The following is a 16,800-nucleotide window of genomic DNA, read 5'->3' as shown; positions in this document are numbered from 1 at the left end:
CTTTTAGCTTCTCTTCAGATTCACTCGATGCCTTCCTCTTCTCCTCAAGTCTGTCGTTGTCTTCTAGTTTCTGGCAGCCTGTCTATCTCATTTAGTTCTTCTTCCAACTTCATCTCTGAGGGAGAGCAATGAGAATCTTTAGATTTTTATTGATCGCTGACATTGTGATGGTCATCTTCATATTGTGATGACCATCTTCATGTTGTAAAAATGATTAACCTGACACTATGATGTAAAACAGAAAGGTTTTCTTGATCCTCCATTATCCAAGATGGAAAACCATGAATAATAATAACAAAACAGAATGCATTAGTTATTATCATTATGAAATGATCATCTGTCACATTATCCAATCAAATGGCATAAGTAATGGCAAATTTTTTGGGATTTTCAGGAAATGAACTTTAACTGCAACAGAATCTGGTTCAGGGCCACCAAAAGGCTAGATCTCTGCAGCTCACTGGAATTCAGACAGGCAAACCTCAGGTTACTGGCCCACCTCTCTTATCTTAAGACTACCACAACCTTTATGCATTTGTTTTCTTGTAAAGAATTAAATGAAGGCCTCATGTTGTATCATTTGAAAGCACCCTCCACTCTAATTTCCTCTCTTCCACTCCTTCTCATCTCCTTTCTCTCCATATCTTATTTCCAAACTCATCCCATCTGCCCAGATTCCCAAAACATCTGGTTGCTTTGGGCATGCTCCAGATGAGAAGCATCCAGAACCCTGAAGCGGAAAGAGTGAAAAGAGAGGGGGAGAAAAGAAAGAGAGGAGGAAAGACAAGGGAGTGGGATATGAGAGAGGAAAACACAACGGAGAAAGACGACTGAGAAAGACAATATTGATATCTTAAAAAGTGGTAGACATAGAGAAAGAAGGATATATATATATATATATATATAGAGAGAGAGAGAGAGAGAGAGAGAGACAGAATAGGGGTATCCTGGCAGCTATCCAGGCCTCAGCCCAAAGCCAGGTCCTGCTGCCGCTTCTTGTCTGTCCAGAACATGGTGCTGTTCCCACTCTGCAAACTGCTCTCAGGTCAGTCCAACTTATCCATCAAGGCACCTTCACTTCTTATTTTCCTCTCTCTCTCTCTCTCCTTATTTCTCTCTATACCTCACTTTCCTCTCTCTGTGAATCCTCACATCGCAGGCAACTAGATCTTGGTAGCTCACTGACTACAAGACTTTCAGGACACGATGGTAGGTCTACATGAAGCAGGCTAATTTAGAAAGTTGACTTGGGTGACACAGCCTACAAGTTCTGTAATGATACCGAGAGAGACTTTCACTACTAAAAGAATTGCAAGTTGTCACACTTCCGAAGTGTAAGTGCATTCTTCTCATTCCCAACCTGGAATGTAACATTTCTTCCCTCATCAATGCTTCATTTTCAGAGCCACTGAGACATTTGTAAGCTGTGTACATAAAGGCCCAATGCAGCTGTTTTTATCTCAATATCAAATCATTTCTGGGTAACAATTAAGTACCTTAATGTGATTGTCTTCAATTAAAATTATTTAAAAAAATAAGAAAAATGGCCTTTCAACAAAGAGAAAAGAGCAATTTCTTAAAAAATAATTTTGCTAGGACTGTCTGAGAGTGTTCTGAGCAGGGAGGGGAAAACTGAACCAACTGTTATTGGCAGAGTTTTGGAACTATCTTCTATCTTCTACGAGCTTCTACATCTGCATTGCTTGCTGTTTGGGGTTTTAGGCTGGGTTTCTGTATAGCACTTTGTGACATCGGCTGATGTAAAAGGGGCTTTATAAATACATTTGATTGATTGATTGATTATTGGTCTACTAACTAATTTACTGCCTGGTGATGTCACCAGGCAGGCCAAACTCCATTGCACCAAAACAGGCTGCATTTTCAGGCGGCCTTTTCAAACAACTGTTACACTAAAAGGGCATTATCATAATTTTCACAACTTCACAGTATTATTCCAACCTCATAGTGTGGGAATATATATAAAACACATTTTTGACTGCACTGGGCCTGTAGCCCTTTCCTGCAGTGAAATTACCAAATCGCCATCTAGTGGCCTCATGGGTGGAATGTTATTAATATTGTTCATAATTTCATAATTAATCAACATTATTTCAAAAACCTGCTTAAAATCTGGTGTTTCTATATAAAAGGTTTTTGTTATATTTCAGTCTTCTGTGATCTATATACAGGCTGAAGTTGGAAGTTTACATACACCTTGGCCAAATACATTTAAACTCAGTTTTTCACAATTCCTGACATTTAATCCAAGTAAAAATTCCCTGTCTTTGGTCAGTTAGGATCACCACTTTATTTTAAGAATGTGAAATGTCAGAATAATAGTAGAGATAATGATTTATTTCAGCTTTTATTTTTTTTATTACATTCCCAGTGTGTCAGAAGTTTACATACACTCAATTAGTATTTGGTAGCATTGCCTTTAAATTGTTTAACTTGGGTCAAACATTTTGGGTAGCCTTCTACAAGCTTCCCACAAGAAGTTGGTTGAATTTTGGCCCATTCCTCCTGACAGAGCTGGTGTAACGGAGTCAGGTTTGTAGTCCTCCTTGCTCGCACATGCTTTTTCAGTTCTGGCCACACATTTTCTATAGGATTGAGGTCAGGGCTTTGTGATGGCCACTCCAATACCTTGACTTTGTTGTCCTTAAGCCATTTTGCCACAACTTTGGAAGTATGCTTGGGGTCAATGTCCATTTGGAAGACCCTTTTGTGACCAAGCTTTAACTTCCTGACTGATGTCTTGAGATGTTGCTTCAATATATCCACAGAATTTTCCTTGCTAATGATGCCATCTATTTTGTGAAGTGCACCAGTCCCTCTTGCAGCAAAGCACCCCCACAACATGATGCTGCCACCCCTGTGCTTCACGGTTGGGATGGTGTTCTTCGGCTTGCAAGCCTCCCCCTTTTTCTTCCGAGCATAACAATGGTCATTATGGCCAAACAGTTCTATTTTTGTTTCATCAGTCCAGAGGACATTTCTCCAAAAGTTAAGATCTTTGTCCCCATGTGCAGTTGCAAACCGTAGTCTGGCTTTTTTCTGGCAGTTTTGGAGCAGTGGCTTCTTCCTTGCTGAGCGGCCTTTCAGGTTATGCCGATATAGGACCTGTTTTACTGTGGATATAGATACTTTTGAATCTGTTTCCTTCAGCATCTTCACAAGGTCCTTTGCTGTTGTTCTGGGATTGATTTACACTTCTCACACCAAAGTACGTTAATTTCTAGGAGAACGCGTCTCCTTCCTGAGCGGTATGACGGCTGCGTGGTCCCATGGTGTTTATACTTGCGTACATTCATTACAGATGAGGTGTTTGGAAATTGCTCCCAAGGATGAACCAGACTTCTGGAGGTCTACATTTTTTTTCTGAGGTCTTGGCTGATTTCTTGTGATTTTCCCATGATGTCAAGCAAAGAGGCATCGAGTTTGAAGGTAGGCCTTGAAATACGTTCACAGGTAAACCTCCAATTGACTCAAATGATGTCAATTAGCCTATCAGAAGCTTCTAAAGCCATGACATCCTTTTTTGGAATTTTCCACTTCCGACTTCAACTGTAAAGTACAATGTATAAAAATGGAATACATTTCAACTCTATATCTGACACGGTATAGGTGTTTTCTTTTTTTTAAGCCCATAACCATGTGTGTGAAGTGTATACTTTTTTTTCAAAATAGATTTGTTTAAGACTACCAAGAAACACTCTGTTTGACCCTGATTTAGCCCACTGCAGTAAATAAGATAGGAATGTATGCTCTCACTCTTCGAATCAAAAGGGCCACAGATCCATTACTGTGTATTCTAGGCTGATGGAACCAGTGTGGTAAGTTTGTGTGTGTGTGTGTGTGTGTGTGTGTGTGTGTGTGTGTGTGTGTGTGTGTGTGTGTGTGTGTGTGTGTGTGTGTGTGTGTGTGTGTGTGTGTGTGTGTGTGTGTGTGTGTGTGTGTGTGTGTGTGTGTGTGTGTGTGTGTGCGCACACACCAGCCCCAGGTCAGTTAACCAGTAGGCTATGTTGTGTTTTATCCAACAGGGTCAGTCAGAGTGACCAAGAAGCAGCTGGTCCTGTACTGTCTGCTCCTATCTCTGCTCGTTTGTGAGTGTTACATCAGTATTTGTTCTCTCGTCACATTCTGTGCCCAGGAAGTGGAGAACGCTTTTGTTTTTGTCAGGGTACCTTTCGTGCTGTGACCTCATTTGCCCTGACTGGTGTCTAAAAGTAGTTCCCTTCATTTCAGACATTTTCAGCAGTCTGCTAAGAAAATATGATACTGACAAACAATTTGTTGACACGTCTTTCCAAACATTCTGTGGTAATATGGACAGATGAAGATAATTAAGACCAACTCAGTACATTATAAACTTCATTAGAAAAGTGCACTGCTCTTATTGCTTCACATTGTAATAGAACCACTCACACTAAATATTTGATTTGTTCCTATCGTATAGTTGATGTGTTTCTATGTAATTAATCTGTAAAAGTGAATAAATTGCACGTTATGAACATGGTTGACAAATTCTTTACTTTTTTTCTCCTCAGACTTTTTAAGATGGAGCAGAGCAGTGCTCAAGGTGGACACGCACCCTCTTCCTCTTTCTCTAGATGCGGAATCAGGAAGTGAAGTCAGAGACATAGGGGTGGGCAGTGTGGAGGAACAGCAACAGCGCCTCCCCCTGGAGACATCCTGGGGCGCTCCTCTGGTGTGGGGCGACTCTGACGGCTCAGCGTGGCGGAGGGCCGAGTTTGCCCACCGCAGCGTCCGCACAGGCCTGTTGACGCTCGCCGTGGGGCCCTACAGCCACTTCCTGCGCCGCTTCCTCTCCTCGGCCGAGCTCTACTTCCTGCCCGGTAACACCGTGGTCTACTACGTTCTTACAGACAGCCCTCGCGCCCTGGATCCCCCGACCCCGCTGGGCCCCGGCAGAGAGCTGAGGGTGGTCCCTGTGGCCGAAATGCCCGGCTGGGAGCGTCTAGCCCAGGGCCGCATGGCCCTGCTGGCGGCCGCCATTAAAGAGCCGGTCAGGCACGAGGTGGAGTACGTCTTCTGCATGGACGTGGACCAGGAGCTGGTGGCCCCGGTGGGAGCTGAGATCCTGGGGGAGCTGGTGGCCGCACTGCACCCGGAACTCTACGGCATGCCCCGCCACACCTTCCCGTATGAGCGCGAGCCCACCTCGCTGGCCCAAGTGGAGGAGGACGAGGGCGACTACTACTACACTTCAGAGCTGTACGGGGGTCTGTGCGCCGAGGTGTACGCCATGGCCCGGGCCTGCTCCCAGCTCATCCTCCAGGACCAGGAAAAGGGGCTGAGGGCTCGCGGACTGGAGGAGAGCTACCTCAACCGCTACCTGATCAACCGCAGGCCCACTTGTGTCCTCTCGCCCGAGTACAGCTGGTGGGACTCAGCCCTGGCCGCCGACGTGCCCACAAGGAGGGTGGTGTCCCTGGGGAGGCAGTGTGACTCCCTGGAGCCACAAAAGAGACAGGAGCAGGACTGCTGAGAGGGTTATTTCTTTGCTTTGTCTTAGAATTATAACAACTATAAAATGTAGATACATTCCAAAAGCAATTTTAAGGCAAATACAAGGATCCCTTGGAATCTTTTGATGTGTCAGTAATTAAACTAATGGCAGCAGACCCATTGGAGTAAATACTGTGTGTGTGTGTGTGTGTGTGTGTGTGTGTGTGTGTGTGTGTGTGTGTGTGTGTGTGTGTGTGTGTGTGTGTGTGTGTGTGTGTGTGTGTGTGTGTGTGTGTGTGTGTGTGTGTGTGTGTGTGTGTGTGTGTGTGTGTGTGTGTGTGTGTGTGTGTGTGTGTGTGTGTGTGTGTGTTTGTCTGCAGCCTATCTCTTCTGCACCAGACAAAAAATGAATTAACCTGTCTCTTTAGACACAGGCCTATACCATTAATGTCAGCTTGTAGATACGACTCCAAAGGCTTTTGTGGTTTCCAATAAGAGTCAACATTGTAAGTGCCCACTTTCACTGCACTGGCCAATCATTAACTGGTGGAGCTGCCGTTTCAAGGTCTTTAAATACACAGCAGTGGGATGCTGCTTCCCCACGTGCCATATTGGCCTTTGCGTTCAGGGCTGTGTGTGTGCAGAACTAGAGGACGCTAGGCAAAGTGTTCCCATTGTCAATGTAATAAGTATCCTCTTTCTTATACTGCTTACGAAAATGTTTGTTCCCCAACCGGTCTTTTACAGCACATTCGGTGCTGGGTGAAATAGAATATGCACTCGGCATATCAATATAGTGACAGGTGCTTGGGAAGGAGCATGAGAATACTGAAAATGACACAAAAAGACCAGCTATAACTCACCAACTTGTTAAACACACAAATGTTTCAATATCTTCCTCAGGTGAAGAGAAGCTTAGCGATATCCTTCTCCTAAGACACTCATTCTTAGTTTTATGGATTTAATAAAATTTTACTTTTTTAGGTTCTCTAACATGTTCTGGCATTACTCTCTCGCTCTGTTTCTCTCTCGCTCTCTCTCTCTCCTCCCATTCTTGCATGCTACTACTCTTCAATGGGAAGGCTAACACGGGCAGATGGCTTTTTCCCACTGCCAAAAGTAGCTGTCTCCAGGGCCAAATCGCCACGTGTAGTCATTCTTCAGTTTTTACTGTCTCACAGTCCCAGTGAACTCTTAACTGTCTTGGTCACGCTTCCACAGTAACACTTCCTTTTGATAGAACACATCTGTAGAGGTTCAAACTATGCAAAATATCCACAAACAAGTTTTTGGATATTTATGTCATTTGCATAGCTGTTGGCTTAAAGGGCAACTTCACCACTTTTCAACCTCATATTCATTATCTCCAGCACCAAACCAGTGTCTACATATGTGAAAACTTTGCATTTCTACATTTTGTAGAAAGAAGATATCATGTTAAAAAGTTCTACCCAATGACATCATCAAAAGTTTTTTTTTTAAATGTACAACTGATTTTCAAACACTATGAGATTGTGATGTGGGCAGCAAGAAGATACGCTCTCTGGCTAGAAAATTGTTCCAGGTTTGGAAAATCACAGTTTTTCTTACTTTTAATCCTACCATGTGAAGTCACAGAGAAGCATTTTAGGTCCTTTCTTCTAATATTTTTAACCACAGATCATAGAAACGCACTGTTTTCACATGTATGTAGACATTGCTTTGGTGCTGGAGATAATGAATATGAGGTTGAAAAGTGGCGGAGTTGCCCTTTAATTGTCACAAATATGCATCCTCATCTTTAGTGCAAGTCAACAGAAAAGCAAGCTCAAACTTCAAACGAACCACTACGGTTCATCTTTATACACCGATATTAACTTTAAACACTGATAAAAGGAATAAGTGACTTACGCATGCTACTTGAAGAATGCTAACAGAGGTCTTACCACTCCTTTTGAACTCAATCATTTTAAGCTGTTGCTTAGTAAACAAACCCCCAAATGTAGGATCACTGACTCTCTGGGTCCATAGCAGACTTTAATGTGTTTCAATAAGAGTTCAACATTGAATTTTTTTACCTTTATTTAACTAGGCAAGTCAGTTAAGAACAAATTCTTATTTACAATGACTGCCTAGTAACGGTGAGTTAACTAACTAACTGGTGATGCCTCGTCGCAATTGGTTATTCCCTATCATTTGCTACAATGTCAATGAGCATCATCACATTTTTCATTTGCGGTACCTCAAAATGTTGTGATTACCAGCTGAGATAAACTTTTATGAGTTTGTCTGGGCAGTGTCTTAAACCTTTTACTGCAGTGGGCTAAATCAGGGTCACACAGAGTGTTTCTTGGTATTCTTAAACAAATCTACTTTGAAACAAAAGAATACACACATGGTTATGGGCTGAAAAAAAGAAGACACCTGTACCATGTCAGATATATATGGTTGAAATGTATTCAATTTTGAGTTTGCATCCCAATATTACATTTTATATATAGTACCAGTCAAAGGTTTGGACACACCTACTCATTCATTTATTTTGACTGTTTTCTACATTATAGAATAATAGTGAAGGTATAAAAACTATGAAATAACACATGTGGAATCATGTAGTAACCAAGGAAGTATTAATCAAATGAAAATATATTTTATATTTGAGATTCTTCAAAGTAGCCAGCCTTTCCCTTGATGACAGCTTTTCACACTCATGGCATTCTCTCAACCAGCTTCAACTGGAATGCTTTTTGAAGGAGTTCTCACATATGCTGAGCACTTGTTGGCTGCTTTTCCTTCACGCTGTGGTCCAACTCATCCCAAACCATCTCAATTGGGTTTAGGTCAGATTATGACCTGGCCAAGAGTCTGAACACTCTGGAGGGCCACAATTTTAGAATAAGCCAGAATTAGTGTTTCACTTCAACTTTTCTGGGGTGCGGCTTATCAAGTGGATTTCTTACAAATGCTATTTCGAACTCAAATTTAGATTTGTGATAAAAAATCTATATCCTACAATTGACCTCAATTCTGGGGCATAACACATTCATTAACAGGGCCTCTGAGTATTGGCAAAGGAGAAAGAGCATCTTTATCTCTTTGTGTACTGATTAGAGGCTTTAGGGGCAGTCCAGTGAGCATGTGCTGTTGATTATCACCGATGAGGGAGCCTGTCCAAATAGCACGCTGATTAATGATTGACTTTTCTTGTCGTTCAAAATAGATTCAGAGGTGGGAGGAGAGTCTGAGTGCCAGACAGTCAGAGCGTGTATTGCAAAATGAATGGAAATTATAAGAAGTGAGTTCTTGTACAATGTGCATATGGATATAGGCCAGAACCTGTGTATCTCTGTGATTTACATTTCCCCGCTGTCGAGAATCCCTGTGCTGAATCTTACCTACGGCTATTCACAATGCAATGTGATATAAGCCTAATGAATCCAAAGAAGCCATTTTGGAATAAAAGCTGACACTTAAGGCTTTACAGTGCCTTCAGAAAGTATTCACACCCCTTTGACTTTGTCCACATTTTGTTGTGTTACAGCCTGAATTTAAAATGGATTCAAATGAAATGTTGTTTCACTGGCCTACACACAATACCCCATAATGTCAAAGTGGAATTTTGTTTTTAGACATTTTTACAAATGAATGAAAAATTAAAAGCTGAAATGTCTTGAGTCAGTATTCAACCCCTTTGTTATGGGAAACTTAAATAAGTTCAGGAGTAAAAATGTGCTTAACAAGTCACAAAATAACTTGCGTGGACTCTGTGTGGAACAATGGTGTTTAACATGATTTTTGAATGACTACCTCATCCCTGTACAATTATCTGAAAGGTCCCTCAATTGAGCAGTGAATTTCAAACACAGATTCAACCACAAAGACCAGGGAGGCATTCCAATGCCTCACAAATAAGGGCACCTATTGGTTGATGGGTAAAAAGTAAAGCAGATATTGAATATCCCTTTGAGCATGGTGAAGTTAGTAATTACACTTTCGAATGTGTATCAATAAACCCAGCGACTACAAAGATACAGGTGTCCTTCCTAAATCAGTTACCGAAGAGGAAGGAAACCACTCAAGGATTTCACTATGAGGCCAATGGTGACTTTAAAACAGTTATAGAGTTTAATGGCTGTGAGAGTAGAAAACTGTGGATGGATCAATACCATTCTACTTACTCCAGAATACTAACCTACATGACAGAGTGAAAAGAAGAAAGCCTGTACAGAATAACAAATATTCCAAAACATGCATTCTGTTCGCAATAAGGCACTGAATTAAAATTGCAAAAAATGTGGCTCAGATATGAACTTTTTTGTCCTGAATACAATGCGTTATGTTTGGGGCAAATCCAACACAACACATCACCGAGTCCCACTCTTCATATTTTCAAGCATGGTGGTGGCTGCATCATGTATGGGTATGTTTGTCATCAGCAAGGACAATATCATTTTTTGGGGGGATAAAAAGAAACGAATAGTGCTAAGCAAGGCCAAATTCAAGAGGAAAAACCTGGTTCAGTCTGCTTTCCAACAGACACTGGGAGACAAACTCACCTTTGAGCAGGACAATAACCTAAAACACAAGGCCAAATATGCACTGGAGTTGCTAACCAAGACGACATTGAATATTCCTGAGTGGCCTAGTTAAAGGTTTGACTTAAATCGCCTTGAAAATCTATGGCAAGACTTGAAAATAGCTGTTTAGCAATGATCAACAACCAACTTGACAGAGCTTGAAATTTTTTTTTACGAATAATTAGCAAATATTGTACAATTCAGGTGTGGAAAGCTCTTACATGCTGCCAATGTTGGAAAATAAAGTTACATATACATGTTATTCAATCATTACACCCACACTGCTCGCGCGTGCCAACGAACGTCTGCGTTGCCAAGTGCTAAAATAGAAGTCAGTTCTATTTGTGACGCTGAACGCGGTGCAAGTCCTGCCTCTCCCATCTCCTCTTTGGTTTATAGAAGCAGATAACCAATGAGGAGCTGGCACATGGGTATACCCACGTGTGTGTTTGAAAGATGAACTGAGGTCAGTCGGTCGTGGTAATACACCTTATTATGCGTCCGGTTTGAGCATGGTGTTACAGACTTACCCAGAAAGACTCACAGCTGTAATTGCTGCCAAAGGTGCTTTACAAAGGATTGACTCAGGGTGTGAATACTTATGTAAATTAGATATTATGTAAATGAGATTCAATAAAATGGCTACCCAGACTATTTGCAATGCTCCCCCTCTTTTACACTGCTGCTACTCTCTGTTGTTATCATCTATGCATAGTCACTTTAATAACTCTACCTACATGTACATATTACCTAAACTAATCGGTGCCCCCGCACATTGACTCTGTACCGGTACCCCCCCTGTATATAGTCTCGCTATTGTTATTTTACAACTGCTCTTTAATTACTTGATACTTTAGTTCTTATTCTTATCTGTATATTTTAAAACTGCATTGTTGGTTAGGGGCTCGTAAGTAAGCATTTCACTGTAAGGTCTACACTGGTTGTATTCGGCGCATGTGACTAATACAATTTTATTCGATTTTTATTTGAATTCCGGCTGTAACACAACAAGACTTGGAATAAGTCAAGAGGTATGAATACTTTCTGAAGGTACTATAGGTAAATGTCATGATCACTTTCACTTTAAAATCAGCCTAAACAAAGGGAGGTGTATTCAGTACTCAATCTAATGTATTTCTTTGTCTAACATTATGCAAATGTAAATAAATAGGGCCCAAAGTGACTTTCTTCAGTGACACAGGTCTTAAGACCCTGGGTAGTGGATGCTTTAGGATGGGTTCGGCTGTTGTAAAAACAATGGCTGTTAAGTGAATTAGTCCAATTACATCCGTTGCGCTTTATGTGCCCAGCAGGGTGCCTGGCTTGAATAGAAGCACAGTCTTGAGGACCTCTTCTGTCACCCCACTCAGTACTGACAACCTCAAACAATGAGCACTTGTGTCAACAAAGAGGAGGCATGCTACAGAGGAAATGTCATCATATGAGATGATATGAATCTGTGAAGAAATCTCACTGTTATTATGCAGTAATTCCTGTAAGACGACAATGACAATATCTCATCAGGGTACGTTGATTGGTTTATCAAGGTCCGGATGACTGTTTCAGGTGTGTGTTTGTCTTAGAGAACGACAATATGTATTTTTTTTAGGGCCGATACCGATTTTTGAGGGTCAAGGAGGCCGATGGCTGATATTTTTGGCAGATATTCAATATAATTACATTTGAAACTGTTGACGACAAAATCTATTCAGTGAAAATGGGTCCAACGTAACGTCATGATTTGTGATCAGTGATGCTTATGAAACAAGTATTTTTTGTAATTTTCCGTGATCGGGAAAATTTCATTTTTTGGGGCTGATCAGAACACATCTCTGCTAACAGAACAAAATTAGAAATGAGAAACAAATCAATTGGCTAGTTCAGCTTTCTGTCAAGACACATGTTGTATCTTGATCCTACTGTTTTCGATTAGATAGAGCGAGGCGGTAACTCCTGTCCCTTTCAAATCTCTCATATCGCTTGCTGCCGTTTACTGCTAAAATGAGAACTCCTGTAGCTCAATGGTGATGAAATTTGTTACCAAGCCATAAATGTGGATAATATCTAACAAGGAGAGCGAGTGTAGGAAAAAAGATGAAACGACGTTGCATGTTGTGTCTGAATGACTAAAATCTTCTCATAGTTTGAGAAGTGAGAGCGTAAATCAAATTGTATTAGTCGCGCACCCATACAAACGAAACAGGAACACTTGCTCTTTCCATGAGATAAACTGACCAGGTGAAAACTATGATCCCTTATTGATGTCACTTGTTAAATTAACTTCAATCATTGTAGATGAAGAGAGGAGACAAATTAACTAAGGATTTTTAAGCCATTCATGTGTGCCATTCAGAGGGTGAATGGGCAAGGCAAAATATTTAAGTGCCTTTGAACTGGGTATGTATGGAAGTAGGTGCCAGGCGCACCGGTTTGAGGCGATCAAGAACTGCAACTCTGCTCTGTTTTTCACACTCAACAGTTGTATCAAGAATGGGCCACCACCCAAAGCACATCCAGCCAACTAGACACAACTGTGGGAAGCAATGGAGTCAACGTGGGCCAGCATCCCTGTGGAATGCTTTTGAAACCTTGTAGAGTCCATGCCCGATGAATTGAGGCTGTTCTGAGGTGGGTGCAACTCAATATTAGGAAGGTGTTCCTAATGTTTTGTACACTCAGTGTATTTTGCAGATGTTATCGCAGGTGCAACAAAATGCTTGTTTCTAGCTCCAACAGTGCAGTAGTACCTAACAATACACACAAATTTAAAGACAGGAATGAAGAAATATTTAGAACAAGCAATGTCAGAGTTCTGAATTGAAATACATCCATTATGTATATGAATAGAAAATGTGTATACAGCAGTAGTTATATAGGATGAGCCTTGACTAAAATACAGTTTATACATATGAAGTGGGTAAAACAGTATGTAAACATTATTAAAGTGACCAGTGTTCAATGACTATGTACAGTGCATTTGGAAAGTATTCAGACCTCTTGACTTTTCCCACATTTTGTTACGTTACAGCCTTATTCTAAAAAATATATATATATATATATATTATTTCATATTTATTTAACTAGGAAAATCAGTTAAGAACAAATTCTTATTTACAATGACCACCTACCCTGGACAAACCCTCCCCTAACCCTGACGACGCTGAGCCAATTGTGCGCCGCCCTATGGGACTCTCGATCACGGCCGGTTGTGATACAGCCAGGGATCGAAACAGCGTCTGAAGCGAAAACAGGGTTTTAGACATTTTAGCAAATTCATTAAAAAATATTAAACAGAAACACTTTATTTACATAAGTATTCAGACCCTTTGCTATGAAACTTGAAATTGAGCTCAGTTGCATCCTGTTTCCATTGATCATCCTTGAGATGTTTCTACAACTTCATTGGAGTCCACATGGGGTAAATTCAATTGATTGGACATGATTTGGAAAGGCACACACCTTTCAATATAAGGTCCCACAGTTGACAGTGCATGTCAGAAGAAAAACCAAGCCATGAGGTCGAAGGAATTGTCTGTGACAGGATTGTGTCAAGGCACAGATCCGGGGAAGGGTATCAAAGCATTTCTGCAGTATTGAAGGTCCCCAAGAACACAGTGGAATCCATCATTCTTAAATGGAAGAAGTTGGGAACCATTAAGTGTAACGATTTTCTTCTTCTGATGAGAAATATGAAATATCGGACCAAAACGCAGTATGGTAAGTGTCCATGTTACTTTAATAGAACACGAAAATACAAAAATAACAAAGTAAAATAACAACGAAAATCGAAACAGTCCTGAATGGTTAAACAAACACAAACACAAAACAGGAAACAACCCACAAACACAGGTGGGAACAGGCTACCTAAGTATGGTTCTCAATCAGAGACAACGATTGACAGCTGCCTCTGATTGGGAACCATACTAGGCCAAACACAGAAATACAACACATAGAACAAAACATAGAATATAGAACATAGAATGCCCACCCCAACTCACGCCCTGACCAAACCAAAATAAAGACATAAAAAAGGAACTAAGGCACACATTAAGACTCTACCTAGAGCTGGCCGCTCGGCCAAACTGAGCAATCGGGGGAGAAGGGCCTTGGTCAGGGAGGTGACCAAGTACCCGATGGTCAATCTGACAAAGCTCCAGAGTTCCTCTGTGGAGATGGTACAGTAGAACCTTCCAGAAGGACAACCATCTCTGCAGCACTCCACCAATCAGGCCTTTATGGTAGAGTGGCCAGACGGAAGCCACTCCTCAGTAAAAGGCACATGACTGCCCACTTGGAGTTTGCAAATAGGCACCTAAAGACTCTCAGACCATGAGAAACAAGATGTTCTCGTCTGATGAAACCAAGATTGAACTCTTTGGCCTGAATGCCAAGTGTCACGTCTGGAGGAAAACTGGCATTTTTTTTTATAATTGTTTAAAATTTATTTAACCAGGTAAGCCAGTTGAGAACAAGTTCTCATTTACAACTGCGACCTAGCATCATCCCTATGGTGAAGCATGGTGGTGGCAGCATCATGCTGTGGAGATGTTTTTCAGCGGCAGGGACTGAGAGACTAGTCAGGATCGAGGGAAAGCTGAATGGAGCAAAGTACCGAGAGATATTTGATGAAAACCTGCTCCAGAGCACTCAGGACCTCAGACTGGGGCAAATGTTCACCTTCCAACAGGACAATGACCCTAAGCACACAGCCAAGAGAACACAGGAGTGGCTTCGGGACAAGTCTCTGAATGTCCTTGAGTGGCTCAGCCAGAGCCTGGACTTGAACCCGATCGAACATCTCTGGAGAGACCTGAAAATAGCTGTGCAGCAACGCTCCCCATCCAACCTGACAGATGTTGAGAGGATCTGCAGAGAAGAATGGGAGAAATTCCCCAAATACAGGTGTGCCAAGTTTGTAGCGTCATACCCAAGAAGACTCAAGGCTGTATTCGCTGCCAAAGGTGCTTCACCAAAGTATTGAGTAAAGGGTCTGAATACTTATGTAAATGTGATATTTCATGTGTAAACATTTCTAAAAACCTTTTTCTTTGTTATTATGGGGTATTGTGTGTAGATTGATGAGGGGGAAAAAACGATTGAATCAACTTTAGATTAAGGTTGTAACGTAACAAAATGTGGAAAAATTCAAGGGGTCTGAATACTTTCCGAATGCACTGTACATAGGGCAGCAGTCTCGTAGGTGCAATGTAGAGTACAGGATGGTAGCCGGCTAGTAAAAGTGACTAAGTTCAGGGAGGGTACTGGGCGGAGGCCGGCAAGTGGTGACTATTTAACAGCCTGTAGGCCAGTAGATAGAAGCTGTTTTTCAGTCTCTCTGTCACAGTTTTGATGCACCTGTACTGTCTCCTCCTTCTGGATGGTAGCAGGGTGAACAGTCCATGGCTTGGGTGGCTGAGGTCCTTGATAATTTTGGCCTTCCTGTGACACCGGGTGCTGTAGAGGTCCTGGAGGGAAGGCAGAGTGCCCCCGGTGATGTGTTGGACAGATCGCACCACCCTCTGGAGACCCCTGCAGTTGCGGACGGTGCTGTTGCAGTACCAGGCGGTGACACAGCCCGATAGGATGCCCTGAATGGTGCATCTGTAAAAGCCAAGTGAGGTTGAAGATGCGCTGTTGTGCCTTCTTCACCACACTGTCTGTTTGGGTGGACCATTTCAGGTTGTCAGTGATGTGCACACCGGGGAACTTGAAGCTTTTCACCCTCTATACTGCAGCCCCGTCCATGTGGATAGGGGCGTACTCTCTCTGCTGTCTCCTGAAGTCCACGATCAGCTCCTTCATTTTGTTGACATTGAGTGATAAGGTTATTTTCCTGGCACCACTCTGCCAAGGCCCTCACCTCCTCCATGTAGGCTGTCTCGTTGTTGTTGGTAATCAGGCCTACCACTGTTGTCATCTGGAAACTTGATAGTTGAGTTGGAGAAGTGCGTGGCCGCACAGTCAACACACACACACACACACACGCGCTGATCTACAGCTTTCTTTGTGCATAAACATGCAGAAAGATTCTTAGGTATCTAAACCTATTGCCAACCTTTATTTAGGAATTTTAAAACACTTATTCTCCTATTACGACAGTCATCTAATCCGACTATCAACTGTCAATTTAAGGATACGATTCTCGCTGGTCAGATCAGCACACCAGTAAATAGCTAACGTTACACCGCAAGTCAGATGTCTTGTTGCCAAAAATGGTGCTTGTTCAAAATGATAACTAGCTAACGTTAGCTAGCTACGTTGGTTATTATCTCCTATCTGATATCTTAGCACCATGTTTATCTAGCCAGCTAGCTAGCATACTAGCTAATATAGCTAGCTAGCTAACACCACAGATGAAAGGGTTAGGTATTGTAATCTTTGCTAACAGGTCACATAGCTAGCTTGTGTATTGCATTTACGTCATGTGTGTGTGTTAAAGAACAGGCACGTCAACACAAGGCTTATCAATATTTGCAACAGGTGTTACATTTTGGTCACTGTGTCAATTCATCCATTTCTCAATACCGCACCTTTCTGTTGAAAAATGAGCTAGCTTGCTGCTTCTGCTGATTTTCCCAGCTAGACATTCCTTGTGCAGTGCTCATGGCTCAGGTGGTGAGTGGCGGCTGGCATAGCAGCAGTTTTGCTATGTAGCGGGACTATCGGCAAAACCGATAGAGAAGGGCCAATAGACTAGAAAAAGCCAATATCGGCCTGATATATCGGCCCAGCCGATTATCGGTCATTCTCTAGTGTGTGTGTCTGTGTGTGT

General features: G+C 42.0%; 1 protein-coding gene across 1 annotated transcript; it reads left to right on the top strand.

Moving 5' to 3' along the window:
• Positions 1 to 773: 773 nt before the first annotated feature.
• Positions 774 to 5,648, top strand: LOC139551070 (globoside alpha-1,3-N-acetylgalactosaminyltransferase 1-like). Its single transcript, XM_071362448.1, has 3 exons — positions 774 to 1,045; positions 4,044 to 4,106; positions 4,551 to 5,648. Exons 1-3 carry the CDS (start codon positions 1,012 to 1,014, stop codon positions 5,510 to 5,512), a joined length of 1,059 nt encoding a protein of 352 aa, XP_071218549.1. The 5' UTR covers positions 774 to 1,011; the 3' UTR covers positions 5,513 to 5,648.
• Positions 5,649 to 16,800: the final 11,152 nt, after the last annotated feature.

This window comes from Salvelinus alpinus, chromosome 2 (genome assembly GCF_045679555.1).
Source record: "Salvelinus alpinus chromosome 2, SLU_Salpinus.1, whole genome shotgun sequence".
NCBI lineage: Eukaryota > Metazoa > Chordata > Actinopteri > Salmoniformes > Salmonidae > Salvelinus > Salvelinus alpinus.
The sequence above is the reverse complement of the archived record's forward strand: the minus strand, read 5'-3'. Positions and strand labels throughout refer to the sequence as shown.

What these genes read in the sequence shown, in the direction of transcription:
- LOC139551070 (XM_071362448.1), top strand. Translation starts at nt 1,012, where the DNA reads ATGGTGCTGTTCCCACTCTGCAAACTGCTCTCAG. An exon ending in ACTCTGCAAACTGCTCTCAG is followed by an intron (nt 1,046 to 4,043) that starts GTCAGTCCAACT and finishes TTTATCCAACAG; the next exon opens with GGTCAGTCAGAGTGACCAAG. An exon ending in GCTCCTATCTCTGCTCGTTT is followed by an intron (nt 4,107 to 4,550) that starts GTGAGTGTTACA and finishes TTTTCTCCTCAG; the next exon opens with ACTTTTTAAGATGGAGCAGA.